Genomic DNA, 22,765 nt, shown 5'->3' with positions numbered 1-22,765 from the left:
ACGGCGCATGGTCGCGGCGGCCGCGCGCTCGCTGGGCTCCCCCTTGGCTGCCGCGCGCCGTGGTCTCGCCCGCCCCCGCTGCCATGTTGGATCGCGCGGCCGCCGGGGCCGGGCCGGAGTTGGAAGTTTAGGGGCGGGAGCGATCGAGATCGGCCCCGGCGCGGAGCGGCTCCGGCGCGGCTGCACCGCCGCCCGGCATCCCCTTTCTCGGCCGCCCCCTCCCCGGCACCCTCCCCGCCGCCCCTGTCCTCCTCCCTCCTTGCCCGGCCCCGCGAGGGAGGCTCCGCGATGCGGCTGCTGTGAGGCCGCGGCGGCGGCGGCGGAGGAAGGGGCCGCGGGCGCCATCGGTCGCAGGGCGGCGAGGGCAGCGCCGGGCCGACCCTGGCCATGAGCGGCGCCCCGCAGCAGCAGCCCCCGCGGCGGGTTACCAACGTGGGCTCGCTGCTGCTCACCCCGCAGGAGAACGAGAGCCTCTTCGGCTTCCTCGGCAAGAAATGCGTGGTGAGTCCCTGCCAGGGGGGCGAGGGGACTGGGGCACCCCCAGCCGCCCCACCCGGACGCGGCGGGCCGGGGCCCGGGGCGGACCGGGGGCGTGTGAGGACAGCCCGGCCGGGCGCTGGGAAGTTGAGGCTACGGAAGTTTCGTCCTGCTCCGCTGCCCTGTCCCGGCGTCGGGAGCGGGGCGGCCCTCGCAGGCCTCGCCGCTCGCCCGCAGCGCAGGGCGGGGGGCGATGAACGGCGGCGGCAGCGGCCCCTCGGCCGGCCCGGTCCGGCGGGGCTGCCGGCCCTGAGCGCCGAGCCCCGGCCTCGTTCCCTCCGAAGCCGGGCGCTCCGGGCGGCTCCGAGACCGTCTCGAGCACCGGTGTGGGCGCCGTCCTTCCGCGCCTCGCTGTCCATCGGCATATGGAGCTCCCGGGGGCCGGCGGGGCTCCATCTGCCCTGCAGCGCTGCAGGGGGAACCGGCCGCAAAGGAGCAGCCGCGGAGCTCGAGGGGCACAAGTTCCATTGCTCGACGAGGCTGGGACGGACCTCAGGTGCACCAGCGGTACAACAAAGTAGTGTTGACGAAGTTGTAGGAAGGCTCGTATCAGTGCTAGGCCTGCCCTGGGTTTAGTCTGTACTTTCTTAGCCTAAACAACAGGTTCGTGTACTCAAATCTTTCATATTTTCCTATTTCTGTATCAGTAAGTTCGTTTTCAGAATACCTTCTTGCATGTAATGTAAAACTGTACTAAAACTATTTATCTGTATTAAAGAACTATTTGAAGGCTTCAAAAGATAACTGTTTTTATTAGAAAAGAAGCTTCTTTTTAAAAAATCATGTTTTCCAAAACAATGATTGTGTTCCGGTGCATTGTGTCCAGTACCTAAAAGACTATTAGGCCTTGCTGTACAGCTAGGGAGGATGTTTCATGAACTTAAAACTGTGACTTAAAGCAGGATATCCGTGTAGTCATACTGGTTCCACATAACTCTGGACTTTGAAATGATATTGTTGATCAAACTGACTTTTGCAAGGAAAACATAAGATGCAGTAACTGAACAGGAAGTAGAGAATATTTATATTGGGGTGGGTTAGATAAGATGCTGTCACAGTAACTAAGTATGTCAGAAGGTATGAGCCTGAAGTATATGTTTTGAAAAGTGTAGATTTGTAGAAATCCCTCAGTTAATTTCAGGCACATGTTTCATATCTTCAGCTTCTTTGCTAAGAAAGAAAAAAAAACTGTATCAACTTTTCTCTAAATACAAAAAATAGTGCATGAATTTGTGTGTAAATTGATTTCCAGTTTGCTTTTCTGTAACTTGATTTTTTTCTCGTCAAGTGGATGCACTTTTCATTTTTGTTATACTCATCTGTAAAACTCAGTTAAGTTCCCAACTTAACTGCATAAATAGTATGCTGAAAGCAGACTGGAGGTAAATATCTTCACAGGATCTGGGTGTCATGGGATTTATGGCTTGCTTGAAATTATACGTTCTGATTTACACTGAATATTGAATGAATTTCCAGTTGAGGTTCTTATAATTGTGGTCTGTTCTTTCCCCTTTTCCCCAGCCCTTTATGCTCTCTTAAGTTAATCATAGGCTTATTTTAGTACTGTTAAGGTTCTCTGTTCAGTCCTGAGGACTTGAGCATTGAAGGTCTAGAGGTATTTAACCCGGCTTTTTTGGCTTACTGTGTGGCATGAGCCAGAAATTCAGAAACAAATGAGCAGATGGAGTATTTCTGTCCTTTGGAGGGCATTGTGTTAAGCAGAGCAGTGGAATGAGTACCTGGAGATGGTAACAGCCTTGGCTAACTTAAAACCACAGTATCTGAGCCCAGTAGGCCTCTTGGTACTCTTGACCTTCTAGCTTGACTCAACATGCTGTGCTGATAAATGGCTTTTTGCTGTAATGTACACGATATTTGATCTCATAATATCCATGTTTGAATTACTCATTAGTGAAGCCTCAGACTGTAAGTGCTGCTTTTTAAGAAAGGAAAATTTTGTGAGTTCTGTAGGATGCTAAATGCTTGCTCTTGCAATCAGCTGAAATGTCTGGGCTGCCTGGCTGCTGCAGGTGGTGTTTCTGTCACTCTGGGGTGTGGAGAGGCTACTGGATGTGATGTGCATCAGCCACATTGACAAAATTTTAGGTGTTGTTTGACTAGGCCTCGTGTTTAGATCACTACTGCAGTGAACACCAGAGGAACAATTGAGACATTAAACTACGATCCTAGATAGTCTTTGTAGTAATAATTTATAGAGCTCTTAATGGAGGGCATAGTGCTGCTATTAGGCCTGAAGGGCTTAGTTAAGAAAGCATGTGGTGCTCTGGATCTGATTTATTTCAGTGTTTCCTTTGTTCCTGACTGATAACAAGGCAGCTATTTTGAAATATCATTGAGGATTCAGCTACCTGGTTTTTGTTCTGTGAAAAAGCAGATGAATTTATCAAGTAGTATAACTTCAATTGAGTACTCACAATCTGTGAACTCAGAAATGGACATAGTTCTAATGGCATCTTAAGTAATAATGCCTGATAGAAAAATTTCCTGGGAGTGGGGGAAATGGTGAAGAGCCATCCCTCTTTATGTTGCTGAGGTTGATACCATTTTGCAGACTACTACTTGTACTTCGAGAAACTCACTAGTAAGCAAATGTACATACAGAGGGTAATTGATCTTTTTTTTCTGCTCTTTTTTTTCCCCCCTCCACTTGCTGAGCTGTAAAATGGTTTATCTGAATCTATAAGTGATTAAAATACCTTTGCCCATGACAGATCAGGCTTTCAAAACCAAGCCACTGGCTAATAGTTAAAGCTGTAGCTATAGTTAATTTGGCTGAAATATGAATCCAGATGTAGAACTACTTACAATATGTCTCCAGTGTAAGGCAGCCCTTTAGGATTTTCATTGTTTAGGCATGTAACTAATTTTCATTCAAGTTTGTGACCTTTGTTATCTAGGTCAGGTGTAAAATTTGCTATCTGTAAAAAGTTTTCAATAACTTTTTTATCATAATGTAGAAATAAAATTCTATACTTATACTAAGGGGAGATATGAGATTAGTTTTGTGCATATTAATGGATTTTTTTTGTGGTTATGCTCAACTTAGAAATTTTTGCTGAAGTTCTGATAAGTTACAAATCGTTACTTTAAACAACAATGAGTTTTGTAAGAAAAAGCAAATGCTAGATGTTCATTTTATAATTTGTGTGATTAATATTGGTCAGAGATGTCAGTAATGAAAAACTAGCTTATTCTGTAGAAATAATCTTTTGAGAGGCCTGAGGAAAAAAAACCATGAGAAACATGTATTTGGTAGCATTAGGAGTAGGTAAAATTGAGTATGGATATTTTATGTTGCTTAGAAGTGAGACTCAACACTTGGATAAGGCGTAATGAATAAGGCTAGGAATATGTTGTTCTTTGTAAGATCTTGCCATGGTTCATATGGTAAACAGGAACTGGTGAATGATGCAGAAAAAGAAGTGACACAGCAGTAAGCTAACTAAGAAAATTGTTTTGGCTGCTTTTAAAAGTGAATGTGACCAGAATAAGTTTATATATCAGAGCCAAAGAACAAATTGCAGTAATAGTTGAGATAAAACAAAATAAAAACTTGAATGGCAGTTTTAGCTCTTAGTTGATAAGAATTAAATGTTTTATCAGGAAGGGACTTGTAAGATGGCTTGTTCTTATGAAAATAAGCATGAACTAGGACTTGAAGGTGGACTGCAGGTCTAAGTAATGGGCAACTTCATGTGTCTGAGAAGTGCTGGGATTCCTCAGTTTGAGTTTAAGCTGCAGTCTGTACGTCCAAAAAACATCAACATTGCAGTTTAAAAAAGACTTATCCCCTATACAAATAGGGAGAACTGAGTCATTAGTTCAGTGGTGAGTCTCTCATCTTTGCATTTGTTTTTAAATGAAATGTTGAGGGAGAAGATAAAGTGTAAAGGATAGGGTTTTGTGGAACAGAAGAGTTTTGAGAATTATGCCTAGATACCTTTTGGGATTTGTCCTGTTCTACAAAAGACATGTAGCATCTTTAGAGACCTCACTAGTATCCACTAGAGTGAGTTCCCTGAACAACTTGTCAGTGATAATCCTCCATTCTAGAGGGAGTGACAGTGGGTTTTTGACAGTTCCTTTGAACCAAACCTGTGCCTACAAAAGTGATTTTCACAGTAATGGATCATATCAGACTCTCCAGAGCAAGTGGTACAACCGTCGTCCTTATCATAGTGTGTTTCTCATGCTCATTTTCCTCACAGCTTGCTATTAATGTCTTTACAGCATAGTTCACTGCCTTAGCTTATTTACTCATGGATGAGAAATGCTTTGAGACCGCTTAGAAACAGTCTAGAAGGCATCTTGTAGCTGTATGTATTTGAGACAGAGCATCAACTCACAAAGTGTGGGATATGGTTAAGTGCAGAGCTGTCTGCTTCCTGACAGTTGAGGAGTAATAGATGAAAATTTAGGTGTTAAAATCCCATAATTGTCAATAAACTTCACTGTCAGTTATCTAAATCTCCTATTCAACTTACTTTATGATAGAAACTCAGCTAATAGAAGTTTTTATCTTTGCTTCAGTGACTGTAGCGGTTACATCCCTCCTGGCCATGCTTGTACCTCATGTGCTAGACAAATTGTGTCTTGATATGAGGAGCGAGTCCTGATAGAAGTTTCAGTCACTGTGTATCTCTGTTGTGAAGCCTTATGTATTGCTGAATGAAGGGTGACCTAGTAAGGTAGACCTGCAACCAGTACCTCACTCTGTTAAGGCTTCAGCATGATTGCATTCTCTTCTGAGCATCTTTGTAGATAAAATATATCTGTTTTGGAGACAGTTGCATGCCAAAAGTCTCTCAGCATCTCTGTGGTAAATCAGATGGTCAAGCATGCTACTCATGCTCCTGATAAGTGCTCTGGAATCCTATGGTATACATACACAACAGGATGAAAACAATTTGTAGTCACAAGCTGTTGTGTTGTAACTTGCTGGTTTTTCACAGATAAGAATCATATTGAGGAATTTAGAAGAGGGAAAAGTTTGAATGTAGGATTCAGATGAATGGTCGTGTTTTGACTGCTAGATTTTCACCAAGATGTCCAGATAGCCCTTGCTTAGCAGAACACCCAAGGAAGAGGTAGGTTCTTGTTAGAAGATAAAAATTGAGTTTGCTGTTTCATGCAAATATGTAAATGTAAAGACTGCTTTGTTCTTCCTTGAATGGAAAAATTAGTGTGATTTCTTAGCATTATCTGCTTGTAAATACTGTTTTGAATTTTTTATCACTAGAATGTTTTTCTCTCTGGTTATTTCTTCTGAGGTTCTGAAAGATGTAGTACAAGCTGAATTTGCCACAAGTGAAGAGTGTAAGATCTGTCTCATAAGAACCGTGCAGTTTCAGGCTAAAAACATGATCGTGGGGAACACTCTAACTTTAGATCTTGAATTTCTTTTTTTGAAGGAATTCTGGTACTTCTGCCTGAAAAACTCACCTGTTTTTTCTTTAGAACTTCTTATGACCCTTATTGCTCTGTTTTTAATAGTGCCAGCATCATCTACTGCTTTCATTGATAGTGGCTGCAGGTGCCAGCAGTGGCAGCAATTGCCACTGGCAGCTTCTATCTTAGTGCTGGAATGGGTGAAGTGAAGCATTAAAGATATTTGTATGTCCTGAGTGAGTGCCACCTAGAAACTCTGTACTAGTTCATTAACCAATGTGAAAAAAGGCCCAATCTCATCATTGACCTCTTATAGGCAGAACTGTCTGCATAGTAGATGGGGTTTGTGGAGCTTTAAGCATTCAGTTTGCTGAGAAAATTTGCTGTTGACTTAAAGCTGTGTGGTAAGATTTATGATGTCCTCTCCTCCAGTGAGCGTGTTTCATAGGCTCATCTCTTGAGGAATCTTTGTAGTATAGAAATAAAACTTAGTATAGTATGGAGACTTATGGTTTCATTACCTAATACCTAGATAATAAAATACAGGAAGTAACAAATATGTGTCAAAGGCACTAGACAGAGTTGCTTATTGGTAGGTTAGGGTACAGTTTCCTCAAGAAAGGCTGACACTGTTGCTTGTGCACAGAGGGATTTTAATAATGCAAAGTGGATTTAATGGAACTAGAAGTGTATCTTCATGGGTGGTTTTAAACAGCCCACTCTACCAGAACATGACTCAGATGCTGTACAAGATAGTTTAGTTTCTCAAGGTATTTGCTTGGGTACACTGCCACACTAAATTTTGTGGCTTCCAGACATGTTGTTTATGCGTGGATAACCAATAAAATGGGAACAGTAGGTGTGCAGTTACCTTCAGGGGCAATTACAGTTAAATTTGAAGATCCTGAAGTGTACTGTGATCATCACATGACAGGAGCAGTTTTTTAGAAGGTCCAAATGGAAAAAGAAAAGATTTAGTTCAAACAGTCATAGGGACGCTTTCTTAGAAAGCTGCTCACTTGCTTAATTCTTAAAATTAGTAGTGTTTTCTCAGACACTTTTGAGTTAAAGGTAGACAGTTTTGCTGACACCTCTGTGCAGTAAATGACACTTTAGGCACCTCAAATTAGAATGTCTGTGCTAAGAATATATGATTCTGGAATAAGTTCATTAAGTGAATTACTCAATTCCTGTAGACATAATGTTCTGTGGAGATGATCATTGCTGGCAAGGAAACTGTTGCTGCAGAGCTCCACAACATACTGACAGATTTGCAGATTGCTTCTCACTTTAAGCACTTGCTTTCATACATACATCCCCACCTTGGTGAGGCTGTTTTCCCTCTACTGTTTATTTAGCTGTCCTTAAAATCCTCACTCTTAAGGCAGCATTTTCTTTTTAGGTTTTCTGAGAAACAGTGTTAATACATTTCTTCAGTTCTCCAGTGTGTCTAGCTTGAAGCTGAAAGATCACACTAAGGTTGTGTTTCCATTTCTGTAAGACGGTTTCACACACCATTTTTCCCCTTCAGAACTTTGTGTAATTCATCTCCTTTCCGTTCAATGCAAATGTGTTATTTCGCCTTTATCTCCCGTTGTTCATTAGCCACTATGCAGCATCAGGATGGTGTATTTAGTGAGCATAGATATGTTCCCATATAAGCATATTTTGCATGTGAAGGTACTGTGCCTGCAATTTGAGAAACGCCAACCTAGCAAAAGAAAATGTGACTTTTGCCTTTTTGAACAGCTTAGAAAACTGGTCATTATTTGAACTCTCAATTATGCAAAGATAACTCTTGCCTCCGAGATTGCAAATCCTTTACAAAAACCGCGCTTCAAGTGGTATTGATGATAATGGCTTTCCCAAAAGTTAGCCAGCACTTGCTGAGATTAAGTAACCAGCCCTACTACTTGTCTTGCTGTCTAGGCTGAAGAACAAGAATATTTGAAAATGGGAATTTGGCAGTAAATTCTAAATGTCTTCTCCCCTCTCAAGGTGACAGCCAAGAGATTAATTTTTCTGTGTGTGATTTGTGGATAAGAAATTAGTATTAATTTGTTGTATTAATATTTTTTTGTGCTAGAAATAAAGAAAAGTGAGAGATTTTTTACAACCTCCTTAGTACATTTTATAACAGAAGCAGTAATTTATTGACTTAAAAATAATTTTATATTTTAGGAATCAATTTAATCACTATTTCTTTTGTAAGTCCCACCCTGCTGATGTACCATGAAGTCCTGCATAGTGACCTCTGCCCTCCAAATCTCGTGTCTCTGCTTTCATCATGTTCTCCTTGTACTCTCTTAACACACATATTCTTTTTATCTTTTTAGCAAGTTTTCTGTCTTGTCCCAGTAACAGGGTTTCCGCCTTTCCTCTTTCTCTCTTGTATCTCAAGTGCTTCCAGAATCTTCCTTTCTCCCTTCAGCTCCTGCATCCATAATCTGCACAAAGATCTCCAGGTAGGACTGACTCTCTTCTTCACCATTCTCCCCTCCACTCCTTTATTCCCCTTACTTCTCATTTCCTCAACTGCTTTGTTCTTGAGGATAAACTTTGTGTCTCATCAGACACATAGTCCTACTGTCCCGGTTTGAGACAAATTTGGAGGAATGCTTTGGGAGGAACATCCCCCTCGAAGGAAGGCAGGTTTCAGCCACCCCTCCCCCACCAGGTTCGGGAAGAAATTCCTTGGAGGAAAGTGAAAAAGGAAAAAAAAGTTATTTATGTAACAAACACAATGCACGCAGGCATGGGAAAAGAATAATGCTAAATAATAAAACCTCTTGCTGTGGAGAGAACCTGGGTAGATTTCAGAGTCCTTTGTGGATGTGGCTTTCTCCTCTTCGGAGCTGGGTCAGCTTGGGCCCCTCCAGGCCGAGGTGTAAGGTCTCCCAGCTGATGTTTTGGTGTTGTTGGACAGTCCAGAGGAGAAGAAGAAGAAACCAAAGTTCCAGGAAGACTCCTTGTTTTAGCTAACGAAGAAAAAGCTAGCTAGAAAGCAGGAGAATGCCACTCTCTTCCCTGCTGCAGAGAGCCGAGCTGAGCAGCCGGGCAGGAGAAGCCAGTGAGCTTATCTGTGTTTTTGAACACAGTGCTGAAGGAATTCCACCAGCTTCCCCCCTGCTCCCTTAGCTAGCTTTAAAGCTACAGAAAAGGCTCAGGATTCATGTCTGGGCATAGAGCAGGTCATAGGGGATACCCATAAAGTCACCCCAAGACACCTACCCATACCCAGTTCCCAGATGGACATGGCATGTAGTGTAACTCAGCAGAGCACTGCACAAGGAAAGACATGAGGAGAGGAGGCAGTGTCTATACCAGCTAGCTGTTTGCTGCTGCAGTCATGGAGTGCACTTGAGCCTGAGACCTGGCCATTACACATTTCTCACCTGTTTTATCTTCACTTGCCAAAGTCATTGTTAATGTTACAGGGAAGAGAACTTCTAGTGGATATGAGAAGGGTACACAAAAGGAAGAGTATGGTATTCCTCAGGCTTCTTGAACTGCTCCACCCTTCACTGCTGCTTCTCCAGGCAGGACCAGACTCTCCAGTTTGTAAGCTGCTATATTAAGAAACTGTATTCTGGAAGATACAGCTTCAGCAACTCTACAGGCTCAGATCTGAAACCACAGAATTGCTTAGTCCTGCTTCGACTGAACTGTAAGTTATTTCCTGCTCCTCTAACCATGTGACAGCTCTCTCTGAGCATAGCTAAGATGTGGTCATTCTTTCTAAGTAGACATTTTTTCCCTTTACTCCCCCTCAGTCAGCCAAAGCAAACAGAAACATCACTTGGCTTATGACACTAAATATACAAAAAGGCATCCAAATAGACTCCTCTCTGTAAAACTGTGCTTGATTTCTGTGGTTAACTGAAAAGAGGAAGAAAACTATGAACATCCTGTAGTGGTGTGTGCTCTGTGCAATATCGCAGGCAAAAGCTTCCCCTTGCATTTGGAGAGAAGGAAGTGGTTGTTTCTAACAAATTAAATGCAGGGCTATTTTTTTCTTTATTTGCTTTAGGTTTTAGTTAAGAGTATCTCAGGTATGAAATTCATTTTATAACTGAACACGCATTTATATTTTTAGCAACCTGATAATTAACAGTTAAAAAAAAAAATCAGGGTTTGGGCTTAATTTTGTGCAATGTTATGTGAACCAATATTTTTTAGCCATACAATAGGTATTGTAATTTTAACCTTTCTTAAACAGTGTTGGCATCTTTGTGTTACACTGTTACTGATCCTGTTAGCACTGTGCTCAGTTTGTGTAGCTGGAACTTTAAAACCTTGTGTAGTTTTAAATTTAAGGTGTGATTGCAACAGAAAATGCTGGTTGCACTTGATGTCTAGAACTCAGTAGTGATTCAACACACCATTTCTTTATTTTACAAAATAGTTCCGTCTTTAAGAGATTTGTCCATATCATATTCAGGTGCCAGTATTTCCATACTTGAGAGACTGATAATACAGCTGTTGTCTCTGCTCAGAGCATGCACTTCCTTGCCTTAGTTCAAGCATCTAGATGCAACATACCTATAGTTGTGTTACAGTTTTGTTTGATTTGGTGCTAAATGTTTCAGATATGTAGATCTCACTGCATGCCATAGTTTAAACCACATCTTTTTGTGTCATTTGGGAGGTCTTGCTTTGAATGCTTCAGTTCTTTGTTGAGACTTTTCCTTAACAGCCTCTTTGAACACCTCTGGTCTTTTCTGCCTGTAAATGACAAATCCTGTTTTTTGTTCTGCCCTCTCTTCATATTGTTTATGCAATCTGTTTGTCGAAAAAGTAAGTGTTCATGCTGCTGCTCCAGGCTTCACACTGTGTAACCAAGGAGTCCATCTCTCACACTGGCCATACTTGTCTGGACCATACCTTTATGTCCCTGATAACACTTAAGCTTGGTGGCAGAAGGATGCATCATGTCCTTTTTCTCACCTCTGGTCTGTCAGCCAGCTATGCTTACATACTGATGGCTAACAAACCTAAGTAGGGCAGTAGCATGAACTCAGGCTCTGTTCCGTGACTGTCCACGGTGTTCAGTTTGTTGGCACACTTCCTGGCAGTTTTGAGTGCTAGCCTAGTAGTTGCTCAAATTAATAATGAGTGTGGGTTTGAGATTAGAATGGTATAAACAGCTTCTGATATATCTTACGGGGTAGGACTGTCATTACCCAATTAGTGTTGGGAAGAGAGTTTGTTCCTCTGTGCATGTGTGCATTCTGCACCACTTCCAGGTGTATCCAGAAAGTGGCCCAGATCTTTTACTATCTGCACAACCAGGGAAAGCTGCTGGGAGACAAAAGCAGCTCTGGTGCTGAGGATGGGGTGATGTGAGCTGTCTGTTCTAGTGTTGTCAGTAGCACATACATCACAGAATAAGGGTCAGCTCTTCTGCTGTGAACATAACTGCTTGCTTTGACATTAAGTTCAAGTCAAACCTGGTTTTTCTGCCAGCAGCAAAATTCAGTATTGTCTTTCTGCTCCTAGAAATTGCTTTTGGAAGCCTGAGAAAATACAGGTGCACAGAAGTTTACAGCAGGCAAAAAGTGTGCCTGTGCATGTAACAACCTGCTGCAGTGGACAAATGATCAGGTCTATTTGATACTGATACTGTGAACACAGTCTCATAAGGTTTCTGATATCTGATTTCAGGAGGAAAAAGATTTTGCCTTCTGGTAAGGGAGATGTAGCTGACTTCTAGCTGTCCTTCTACAGAGTTCATGAGGTGCAGCAGGGATGACCTTAAAGGCATTTTTTTCACTTCACTTCTTGTTTGCAGAGTGCTGGCCTACCAAGAAGATGTATTCCTGTATGAAGGTGTCTCTTCTGATGAGTAGTTTGTAAGTAATTTAAGAAAAGTTCTGTGCATCTTCAAAGCCTCCAGGGATGTACTGTGTTCTCATGGAACCTTACCTGAAGCTGCATTTTGGAGTGTTTTGGCAGTTTTCCGTCAGCTCAGATGCAATAATTTGTTTCCTGATTGAGCTCCAGAGACTGTTCTAGGGTGTGAAGTAGTGTAATTAGTGATAGTTTAATCATTGCATACTCTGTCTGTTCTGGTATCTCACCTTAATCATTGGTTCTTTCTGGGGTATAAAGGTACGAGCTCAGGAAACTTTTCAGTTCTGTCTTCTATGTCCACAGGATTTGCTAGATAGTGTTTGCATGCCTCAGTTCTGTAAACACTTCTCTGAAGTTTTTATTTTGTCATTTTTTCTTCTTGAGTGTCTGATTATTCCCTCTCTCCCTTCAAGCCATATTTTTTTCTCAATGTCACTTTTATAAGTCAGCACTGGCAGGAACTGGCCCCCGGTGAGGCTTGGTGCTGTACAAGTGGTTCTCTCCTACAACAGGTAGCATTTGGTTCAGAGCAGAAGGGCGATAACAATCTGTCATGGATTTGAAGCTGAGTGCTTTTAGTCTTTATTTCAGGATGGTGACTTGCATGTCAATTCTGGCTGCGATAATTGTTTTAGCAATGAAATGATGCAGTACCAATATCCATTTGACTGGATATAACTTCCCCAAAGTCACCGCATACAAAAAATATCACTATGATGCAAGTCTGAATTAGCAAAGGGTGTTACGTAGTTGGCTTATTCCAAATAAACAAATCAGAATATGGATGTCTGCCAGGAGGTATGCATCATCAACGCTGTTTTTCAGTTCAGGTGCTCTGGGCACTTCATGGAGTGCAGCATGGTGCCTTGTTTATCAGGGTAACCTAGTCCTGAAGTGAGCTGACTGACATGTAACTTCGTTGAGTCTGGAATTCTTCAGAGAACCATTGTGTTTCTTGCAGAACTGAAGTTTTTAAGTAGGGATTGTCAGATTTAGAGATTTTAGTTCCACGTAAGCTAATAAAAAACTCTCAAACTGTGTATCATATTGCACATAACATGGTGGATGGCAGTGACCTCCTTCTGAAGGATGCACTTTTGAATAACAGATGTTCGATGGGACACTTCCATCGGTGAAGCTGACTAGCCTTCAAATTATTCTGTAGATCTGCTCTGTGTGCCCAGGAGTGGATACTAGACTATCAGGAAATCAAGATTTTATTTCCCTCTCCCCCCTAGGCTTTCTCAAGCTCCAGCTGTGTTACTGGCAGTCTCCATCACAGTCTACCTGTAGGAAGTGTTTGTACCACAATAATAAAGCTTCTGGCAATTTATCTCCTAGGTCTTTTGAGGACCCAGTTATACAGACTTAAATCTGATGTTCATAAAATCAACCATACTGTACTTCTAGCAATGTATTGCTATTATGTAGGTCCTACACCTGTGATAATTTATTCCAGGAGACTGGGAGAAGTACCCTGTTTTTATATTAATGTAAAGTCTCTCAAGTAGGGTGTAATTTTTCTTGAACTCTGTCTTAGTGAGGTAACCAGCTTGTTTTGTCTAAACTGTATACTCATGGGAGTGGTATTATCTGTCATACACTCAACATCAAGAGCCTTCTGTTTCTATACTAGTAGATTGAGGCTGTTCAGGTGCTCAGAGCAATTGATGTAGTTAGTTGACCACAAAGGAAGGGAATATCCATACAAAAACTGGAAATCCAAAGTCTGCTTTGACAAGGGGTACCTTCTTTCAGTCATTGGAATTTAAGGTGCATCAGTGCCCTTACAGAGGAATATCTTGTTTCCAAAAGTGTTATACATCTGAAAAAAATAATCAGTATGTCACTAATAACTTTTATCTGTTCAATGGTTATAACTAGCATTAATGTACATTTTTATTATGTTAGTATGGTGTAACAATTTACCTGCTGATTTTATACTGTCATAAAAGCACTGTAATTTATTGCGTAAGTGGAGGTTTTCAGAATAGCAACAAACACTTGACCTGACAGGAAGGCAGCTGCCAGTTCTCTCAAGCAACAGGAACCAGTAACATTGAGCATGTTAGCCTCTGTCAGCTCCGGAACAGACTTGGAGACTTACAGAAAAGTAGTTCAGAAAACGAAGCATGTAAGGCTTCAAATCTGATGCTTGATTAGGATAATAATACTGGCTAATTGGACTGCAGTGCAATACAGATTGATGGTTGTCAGTGTTTCAACTTCACTGTGATCCGAAGCAAAGCTATCTTAAGATCTTTTTCATTTCAGTTAATGTTTTGGCTAAACTTGCTGTATTTTGTTAATTCAGACAATACTCACCAAAAAGATTAAAGGTCAGTTTCAGACCAGATGTTTCTTCTGGATGTTCTTTGAAATAAATATTTTCTGTCCTAGGAGCTGTTAAAATATCTTAAACTACTGTGTCCATGTTAGTTATACATGTTAGTTATAAACTACTGTGTACATGGTAGTGTGACTTAGTGGATTCTAAACTCTTACATTGGTCTAATAAATATTTATTTTCTTTATTGTAAGCTTTTTCCCCCTCACATGAGTCTAATACTACTAGTACCGTTGTAAGTAGAGTGAAATAATTTTTATATTACTTGTCAATTCAGGTGGGTACACTTTTCATTTAGCATATATGTTGTTGTTGTTGATCAGTGTTCACAAGGTACAAATAGGAACACAGCAGTTATGAGGAGCTAACTATCTTCAAATGAAGATGAGGATGCTTTTGTTCTGATCATCCAGACATTAATATTTAAGAATTAAAGATTGAGAACAATATCACTGTATCTCTTCCTTCCTTCTGCTATGTGAACTTGTACTACCAGCTCTGCACCAAAAGAAAAAATAAGTATTGTATGGTATTTTAATTTTTTTTTAAAACTGGAAACTGGTGACTGGTTATGGACACCAAAGTGTTAAGTGCAGTGGAAAAATACATGCTGCTGTCCTCTTTCTACATTTTTCTTGTATAAAGAAACGCTTTATCATTAAATAAGTAGATTCTTTATGGTTTTTGCTCTTCTAGGTGTGTTCAGTAGAGCTGGTAATTTCATTATAAGAAACATTCTGGCACTCTAAAGAGTTACAGAAGAATTTTGGCTTCAGGGAAGGAGCTTTCCCGTTCAGCAGCCCTCTGTGCATTTATTTTCATATAGTGGGTAGTAAGTTCGGAAAGGAAATTGTCAACTCCATTGTTATTATCTGAGTTTCAAAATAGTTCTTAATCTGAACTTTTTATTAAGTCGTAGCTTGGCAGAGCTCAATTGTATTAATTTCTTTTTTCACCATGGAAATTGGATATTGCAAACTCAGCAATTCTTTCCTTAAGGCTGGGTGTTTTTTCCCTTCAATAAACTACACTCAAATATTACCTTTGTACTACCCACTTAGATAATCAAGGGGGAGAGTGTAACAAAAACACAAGTTTTTTTTTGGCTGGGACTTTTTTTTAGTAGTAGAAGTTGAAGGTTTGTAATACCTGACCCGAGAGTTTAAGCATGGCAAAGGCCATGCTACAGTGGAGTTTTCAGCTCATAGGGGAGTTTAGGGGACCAAGTAGCAATGCCAAAAGCTAAGCTAAACTGTCCCTAGCATTTTTCAATGGAGCCTTAATCCTTTGTAAATGAACCTAGATATATGGGGATGATGAGATTGCCCGTGTTGAAGGGCTAGTCAGAGCTAGGATAGAGTGCCTAGTTTTCAAAATGACGTCTTTTTTCTGGCTGGTTGGTTTGGTTTGGTGGTTTTTTTGTGCATTGTCTTACATCTTTTTCAATGCTTACATGCTGAGACTTTACGGATTATTGTTGCTCAGGGGTTGTCATGGAATAGACCACTGAGAAATTCCAGATACATGGGAAGTTTTGAGTCATACGCCTTGTACTCTTTAAGTTTTCCTTCTTAAGAATCATGAGTTAAATGTACTGTAAAAAAAATAAGTGTGATGGGGACTTAGAAAAGCATTAGTAAGTTTGTTACAAAGAATTTGCAGCCATGGTTTGTCTAGAATGGAAATAGGTGACTTAAATTGTAAGCGTGAGATCTACATACAGTTGGCCATCTAAGACCACCGTTCTGTGACACTGCTTCCAAACTGCTAAAGTTTGTTTACACACGGGTGAATTTAAGTGGCTTTTGGCCTCCACAGCACATTGGTAAATGTAGTGCTGGTACCTGCAAAGAAGGAGCCCCTATGGGCAATGATAATTGAAACTGTTAGCTGTAATAAATGTCACTAGACTCAAGGGGCATCTGCCGTGGTAAAAGAGTATCTCCATGTCCTTATCTAAAACAGATGTGGAAATTAACCTGTCTTAACCTTTGTTATTAGCAGAGAAGGTAATGCTGACACATATCCCACACCCTCCAAAATAATTTCTGTCTGTGACAGCATAATATTTCTTCATCAGTAGTTCTCCAAGCACTTTACAGAGGTAGAGCTTAGTGTCTCCTTTCCATGTTACGGATGAGGAAACTGAGGCACGGGGCAGAAAAAAACACCAGCATTGCCAGAACTAAATGAAAACCAGCAGTCTCCTGGGCATTCAACTGCTGTCTAATGTTTTATCCCTGCAGTAAACTTTGAATATGGCAAGGGATCATAGAAATAATGCATCTTCATGCCTTTTTTTTTCCCCCCATAGTATATCTACTTTTTAAGACTTGTCACTGGGAACAACTATTCATAGTGGACTCAGTTGGTGGTATATATTTTAAAAAAAATCTTACATGAAGTAGTTATGTTTTCTTGGATCAGACTAGAATTGCTACAAGTCTTCTCTTCAAATGTGAACTGCTGAAGGAGGAATTAAAACATGTTGAATTGTGGCACGGTGAACGTGTGAGGGGGGTTGCATGTCTAAGTACCTTTATGTAAGTGGATTGAGTCTGCTTTACAGGACAGGACACAAGTTGTATACACAATTGCGAGACCAGTTGCTGACTATTATTCAAAGAGGTTTTACTTTTAATAGCCTTTTCTCATATTTGCTAATATTTTGAAGGGAGTTCTTTGTTTTATGTTGGCATGTAATTAACGTCTTAAAAAAGAGTTCTTTTCTTTTAAAACAATTTAAGCTGGTTTATTTCAATCTTCCCTAAGTATCAAAAGTCAAAAGTCCATATTATTTTCTGTCATCAAGTGTAAAGATCATAAGTAAAGTTCACCTAAACATCATCTCTGCAAAGCAAATACTCATTTTTTTAATCTGTTTTTTTTAAATCTGGACCTGGGAGTACCAGTGGATGCTAAATAGCATTTTAAAGGGCTCATTAATGAGTGTTTCAGAGCTGGGATAATTTCTAAATTCCTGAAGTTTATGCTTCACATCCTTTCCTTAATCAATTTAACTGCTGTTCTACAGATTTTTACTTGTGAACTTCATGATACCTGTATCACTGACTTGGTCAATAAGAAACTGCAGTGGATCTAACTCTAAAAAAATGGGCCTGAATTCTAATGTTTTTTCTCAAAGCACTCATATATTCAAAGTGGGTATGAGGATTGGCTTACAAGAATCTGCATTTAATGTGGAACTAGCATGTATCATCTAGAAAAATGTTACTGTGTAGAGAATGGAATGATTGTTGACGGCTGAAGAAAGAGGACCTTAGTTCATGAGGGCAGTGAGTTGCTGTAGAAGAGAAGGGAATGTTGAGGGAAAGAAGCTGGGTTTTCTTACAGCTGGATGGGCGGTGGAACAGGACAAAACAGAGGCAAACTCCAATTTTATCCCATGCGTTGCATGAAACTCATGATTCTTGACTTGAATCTGCAATTTCTGTGTATGACCACGAAACACAGTTTTGAGAACTGGTTAATCTATGTATCTGTACAATGGTCTGGTTGTGTAAGTTTCACCCGAGTCTTGGGAGTCTTGATAAATTTAAAATGGATCAAAATTCAAAGGTAGACTTCAGCATTTCATCTAAAAATTCCCTGACCGTTGGCAAGAACAGTCTTAAATGCTTTGAATCTGAGTGTTTCTTGGGAGGCTGTAGATGGGAGTGGAACTGCAAGACGAAATGTCTTCTGTAGTGAGAATTTTTGTTCTGTGACAGTAGACAGTGACAAATTTATGGAAAGCCTGTATGCAGCGCATTCTCTTTTTCTGAAAATAACTATATGTACAGCTGCAACTCCAGAACACAAATGACTGTTCTGCCGTGTGTGCTATTTTGTGGCCAGCCTAGGTTTCAGCAGCATTAAGCAGTGACAGTGACGTGCAGCTCAGTGAGTGATGCTGTGCAGGTAAACAGGAAGTGACGGTGTTCAGTTTGCTCATCAGTGGAAGCCCCAGGTTGTGTATGTCAGCTAGTAAATGATCTGCCAACCTGAGATAGTTTGGAATATTATAATCTGCAGCATGCTTGTGGTTATGGTTATGTCATATCACAGGAAGGCTGAAGTCTTCCATGTGCTGTTCTGAACTGAGGTTGTAGGATTTTAAAATATCTTCATGCTGTGTCTGATAAAAGAATGTCTCTCTTAATCATGTGCTGTTTGATTAGGCTTTATATGCTATGCTGTTTACCCACACCTTAATTGTTGGTGTTCTGTGATCCACCGTTGAGCAGTGGGTGTTTTGAAAAGGAATTGGCCGGCTCTAACTGAACTGAGGGGTTGTGGGAGGTACTGGAAATGCAAATGAATTTGTATCTGAAGTATCTGAAGACACTTGGAAAAATGTGAGCTGTCTTAACTGGCTGGCTGAGGATTAGGAGTGAAGGATGTCTTTACTGGACAACAGCAGACTTAAGTTCAGACAAGCACTTTAATGGCTTAGATTTGCTAAAGAGCAATCCCTTGTTTCATCCCTTTTTTATATTGTGACATCACTTAATGATCACTGGTACCTTCTTCACATCACTAAAAGATCTTCAGTGGGGATATTGCAGCTGACTTGTCTGCTTATCAGGGCACAGGCAAGGCAGGGAATCTGTTCTTAAGTATTAACTTTTATTTTTTTTAATAGGTTTTATTTTTTTTATATGTTATCTGTAACTGTCTTCTCATATTTCAGAAGTGATAGGAAATACCTGAAGTGGCTTTGTTATTTCTGAAAAAATTTCTTTCTTCCTTCTCCCTTCAAATAAGAAAAAGCAGTATCTCTTACACAGTGGCTTTATTTCTAATAGCCTAACTTTGTGTATAGGTGGAAAAAAATTACTATTTTCTTAGCATCTATACATGCGGCATTTTTAAATCAGTGGGCAATCATGGGAAATTAATAAAAGTAAAAGAAAGCTTTAAGCTTGAAATTGAACACTGTTGGTAATTGTAGCAAATAATTTCACAAGCAGTAGAACTGGTGATGATGCCTGAGATGGCCACCTAAAAACAGAGACTAGACAAGAATAAGGGAATAAAGGTAGGTATTTATTTGAAGGGCCTTCAAGGTACACCCTGGGCAGGCCAAAGGCTACACCCAAGATGCTGAGTCACAAGTTCTTCACACTTTTGTAAGTTTGGTTCATTTGCATATCAGGGTTAACTCTTCAATTAAAACTTCAGTTAATGATGTAATTTCCCCGAGTTTACCCCCCATCCTAAGGTACTGGTGTACACATTTTGGGCCTGGGACAATCTTGGTGTCCTTGGAGAGCAAGCTTGGAGAGGCTTGTTATGTCAAACTAGCATGAGAGAGCAGACGTTAACAGGCTACAAGAAACTTCAGAGTTACACACTAGGCAGTACAGGATTTGAAAAATATAAAAGTTAAAACCTAAGGCATCAGTGAGGCCTCAGTGTCTTCAGCTGAGTAATTTTTAAATTTGCACCAAATAAAGTTTTACTCATGTGATTGGATGTTTACAAGAGGCTTTCTTTTGTCAGTTCTGTCGATGTGAAGTCTTGCTTTAGTTTTCCTGTCTTTGGAGCAATCAGTTGGTCTTTTGAAAACAGTGTCCTGTAAATGGCATAAAAAAGAAGATTGTTTCTAGCTGCTTAACTTACTGAAATCTGCCAGCAAACTTCTGAAATTCTATATGTGTTCTTTCTATGGGAAACTAGTTTAAAATCGTGTTGGTAACATCTGAAGAGGTAGCTTTTTTGCAATACACAATTGTCTTTAAAGAAAACATTATTAATAATTTGCCAAATACATCTTTAGAAGCTGTAATAGCTTTAAAAATTGAAGTGATCACAGTTTATCCAAATTAACGTAGTAGTCAAATCCCCAGTAGATGAACACTGTCACATTTAGATTCAGTTGTGAAGATTCTGGAGGCAGCCTGGTGTGAAAACATAAATTATAAACCAGTCTGAGAGTTGCAAAATCTGACTGACGAAAATCTAATTTTGTAGTCAAAATATTGTGGTGTCCTTGAAGAGTATTTTAGCAACAGGACAGCACATGTGTGTGTGCATGCTATCAAGACAGTATCACACTTTTTTTGTAGAAGATGCTGCAGCCATAAATAGCCTGATACACTGGTTTTTGGGGGGAAAACTTAAAAAGACAGATGTATCTCTTGTGCTTATTCTGTCGTCTGGGGCCATAATCCTTGCAAGTCCTTCAGATGAAGGTGTCAGCAGTAAGCAAGAGTAGTCTGCCTTCAGCATCAGCAGTCCTTCCTCTCTCCAGTTTCTTCCCATCTCAATCCCTTCCCATCTATAACTGAAAAATAATTACAAGTTGACACTTGTGAATACTTACTGAGATTTTTAAAATTTCGTGGTGATGTTAATTTGTGTTCTTATTTCTCGCTGCTAGGCCTGAATTGCACCTATACCATCATACTAGACGCCCATGTTTAAAAAAGTTGGCTTACCTACTCTCCAGGGCTAATAAATATTGTAGGATTTTGAACCTAATTAAACTCTTCTAAGTTTCTGTGAAAGTGCCTGGAAATCTTTTTGTCTACTCTAGCAAATGCCTCTGCTACTTAAAATGTTGCAATTGTTAGGGAAGCATACTTGCATGTTTTTTATGTGGCCTAATTAGTTAGGGGGTCATTTCAATAGTGGCAGGCTTAGTCAATTCATTTAAGATTAGCTCTGGAGGAGGCTGCATTGCATGCCTTCTGTAGGAGTGCATGGTGGAGAGAACATTCTCCCTGGAAGTGGGTTATCAGCCCTTTCTAGCAGGAAGGGAACATACTGTTCCCACGTGATAGGAGACTCCTCAATGCCAAGAAAAAAAGCTACATTTTTTCTTGAAACAGGACCACTGTGCAGAAGGAAAATTAAACTGCCAGAAGGTGCAAGTAGAGCTTGATTGTGTAGGTCACCAAAGTCTTCCCTTGAGAAGGGGGTGGAAGTTCTGGTGCATGGTCCCTACAGCAGGTTTTATGGTTCTCTATAGAGTGATGAGATAAAATGCGTATTGTGCACTGCAGAAACATTTTTGGAAGGTCCATGTATTTATAACTCTGAAGATAAAGCATTTGCAAAACAACAGAGATTTATTATCACTGTCTAATTACAATTTTGTTTGCATTGAATAACATGAATTAATTAAAGTACCAACATTTAAGAGTGTAATTGCTTAAACAGAAGCCTATTTTGGAAAAAACCTAAGATTTCAAGTGCTGTCTCTACTTGATTAGTCAGTGGTACATTTTGGTTGTTTTTCTCCTTCAGAATATTTGTCATCTGGAGAAAAAAATGTCAGCCACTGAATTTTATCTAATTGCCTAACTTTTTGTGAATGAAGCTCAATTTTCTATAGAGCACGGTCTCACTTCCGATTCTTGTCTTTCTCATTCACAAGTCTTAATGACATTGTTTCCGTATGTTCTTTCATGACTCAGCTAATGCTAGGCTATTAGAGATTGCTTTGGTACTGAAGCTTCCTGTTATTCTTGTGGTCAAGATTAGAGTTGGACCTTACTAAGCATTTCCACTGTGAAGTGGTACTTGATGTTAGCATCCCTGTGTTCCTGAACCCTGCTGTCTGAGGAAAACTATTCCTGCTGTTGTAATGTCAGTGAATAGCAACAGCCCTTTATTCTTGAACAGTCACTCTAGAAGCAAATAGTGGGCTATCTTCCTGGTCTTGTATCAAAGGAGAAATGTGTGACCCAGGAGCACCCAGCTTTATCTGGTCAGGCTGCAGCATGTTGGCTTAGCCATAATGAGGATTTCCACCAAATTAAAAATACCTGCCATGCATACTTTCTCACCAGCTCTAGTAGTGATTAGGACAATGTTTCCAGATACCTGCTCTATGGAAAAGAGAATAGAAATACTGATTTCTATTCTTACAGGGTTTGGATTGCACACAACTATTCACTATAGCTTGTTTTTTCCCACAGGAAAAAGTAGCTAATTGAGCTGAAAGTCCTCAGACTGACTTTGTGAAGAAAAGCTATGCTTACACAAAAGCCGTAGCTTCAAGAGGTTACTCTTTTTGGAAGCAACTGCTACTACTTGCATTCTTACATCACAGGACAAAGTCTTTTCTTTTTTTAAAATCATTTTTTCCTGGTTTTATTTGTAAGACACTTTCAGGGGCTGGGAAGGATAACTTAAGGAAAGCAAGCCTGTCGTGTGATTAACTTTCGTGTGTATGCAGGGTTTTGCACCTTTATGGGAAAAAACACTCTTAAAGTTGGGAAAAGATTGAAAGTTAATGCTAGTGTGTCTTCAGTAGTACTGTCAACATGTAACACATAATGATACTGAACCAGTAGAGAAATACATGAAACCTAGATGCACTTATATGAGCAACAAAATGGGAGTGGTTAAGCACAGAAGTGATTTTGTAGCCCTTAAACTTAACTGGACAGGACCTTGAGCAAATGAATCCTAGGCTTTTAATTACCCTTTTTGTGAGCCAGAGCTTGGCTTGGAAGACTTACAGAGATCACATCCAACCAAAGTAATTTTATGAGTCTTTGATCTTTGCACCATAACCTGTTGTCAGCTGTATGTAAACACTGCAAAAAACATCACAGTGGGTCTTGCTTTCTGTTCCGGTGTATACTGAGGTGGCTGAATATCTTA

The 22,765-nt window shown here is 40.4% G+C and overlaps 1 protein-coding gene across 1 annotated transcript in view; it reads left to right on the top strand.

The window, feature by feature from the left end:
* Positions 1-58: 58 nt before the first annotated feature.
* Positions 59-22,765, top strand: part of WASL (WASP like actin nucleation promoting factor) — a 51,727-nt gene continuing 29,020 nt past the window's right edge. The window contains exon 1 of the mRNA XM_048300585.1: positions 59-501. Within this exon, the coding sequence (XP_048156542.1) occupies positions 388-501 (114 nt within the window). The 5' untranslated portion in view covers positions 59-387. The remainder of the gene's footprint in view (positions 502-22,765) is intronic.

Source organism: Corvus hawaiiensis, chromosome 4, assembly GCF_020740725.1.
Source record: "Corvus hawaiiensis isolate bCorHaw1 chromosome 4, bCorHaw1.pri.cur, whole genome shotgun sequence".
Taxonomy (NCBI): Eukaryota; Metazoa; Chordata; class Aves; order Passeriformes; family Corvidae; genus Corvus; species Corvus hawaiiensis.
The sequence above is the reverse complement of the archived record's forward strand: the minus strand, read 5'-3'. Positions and strand labels throughout refer to the sequence as shown.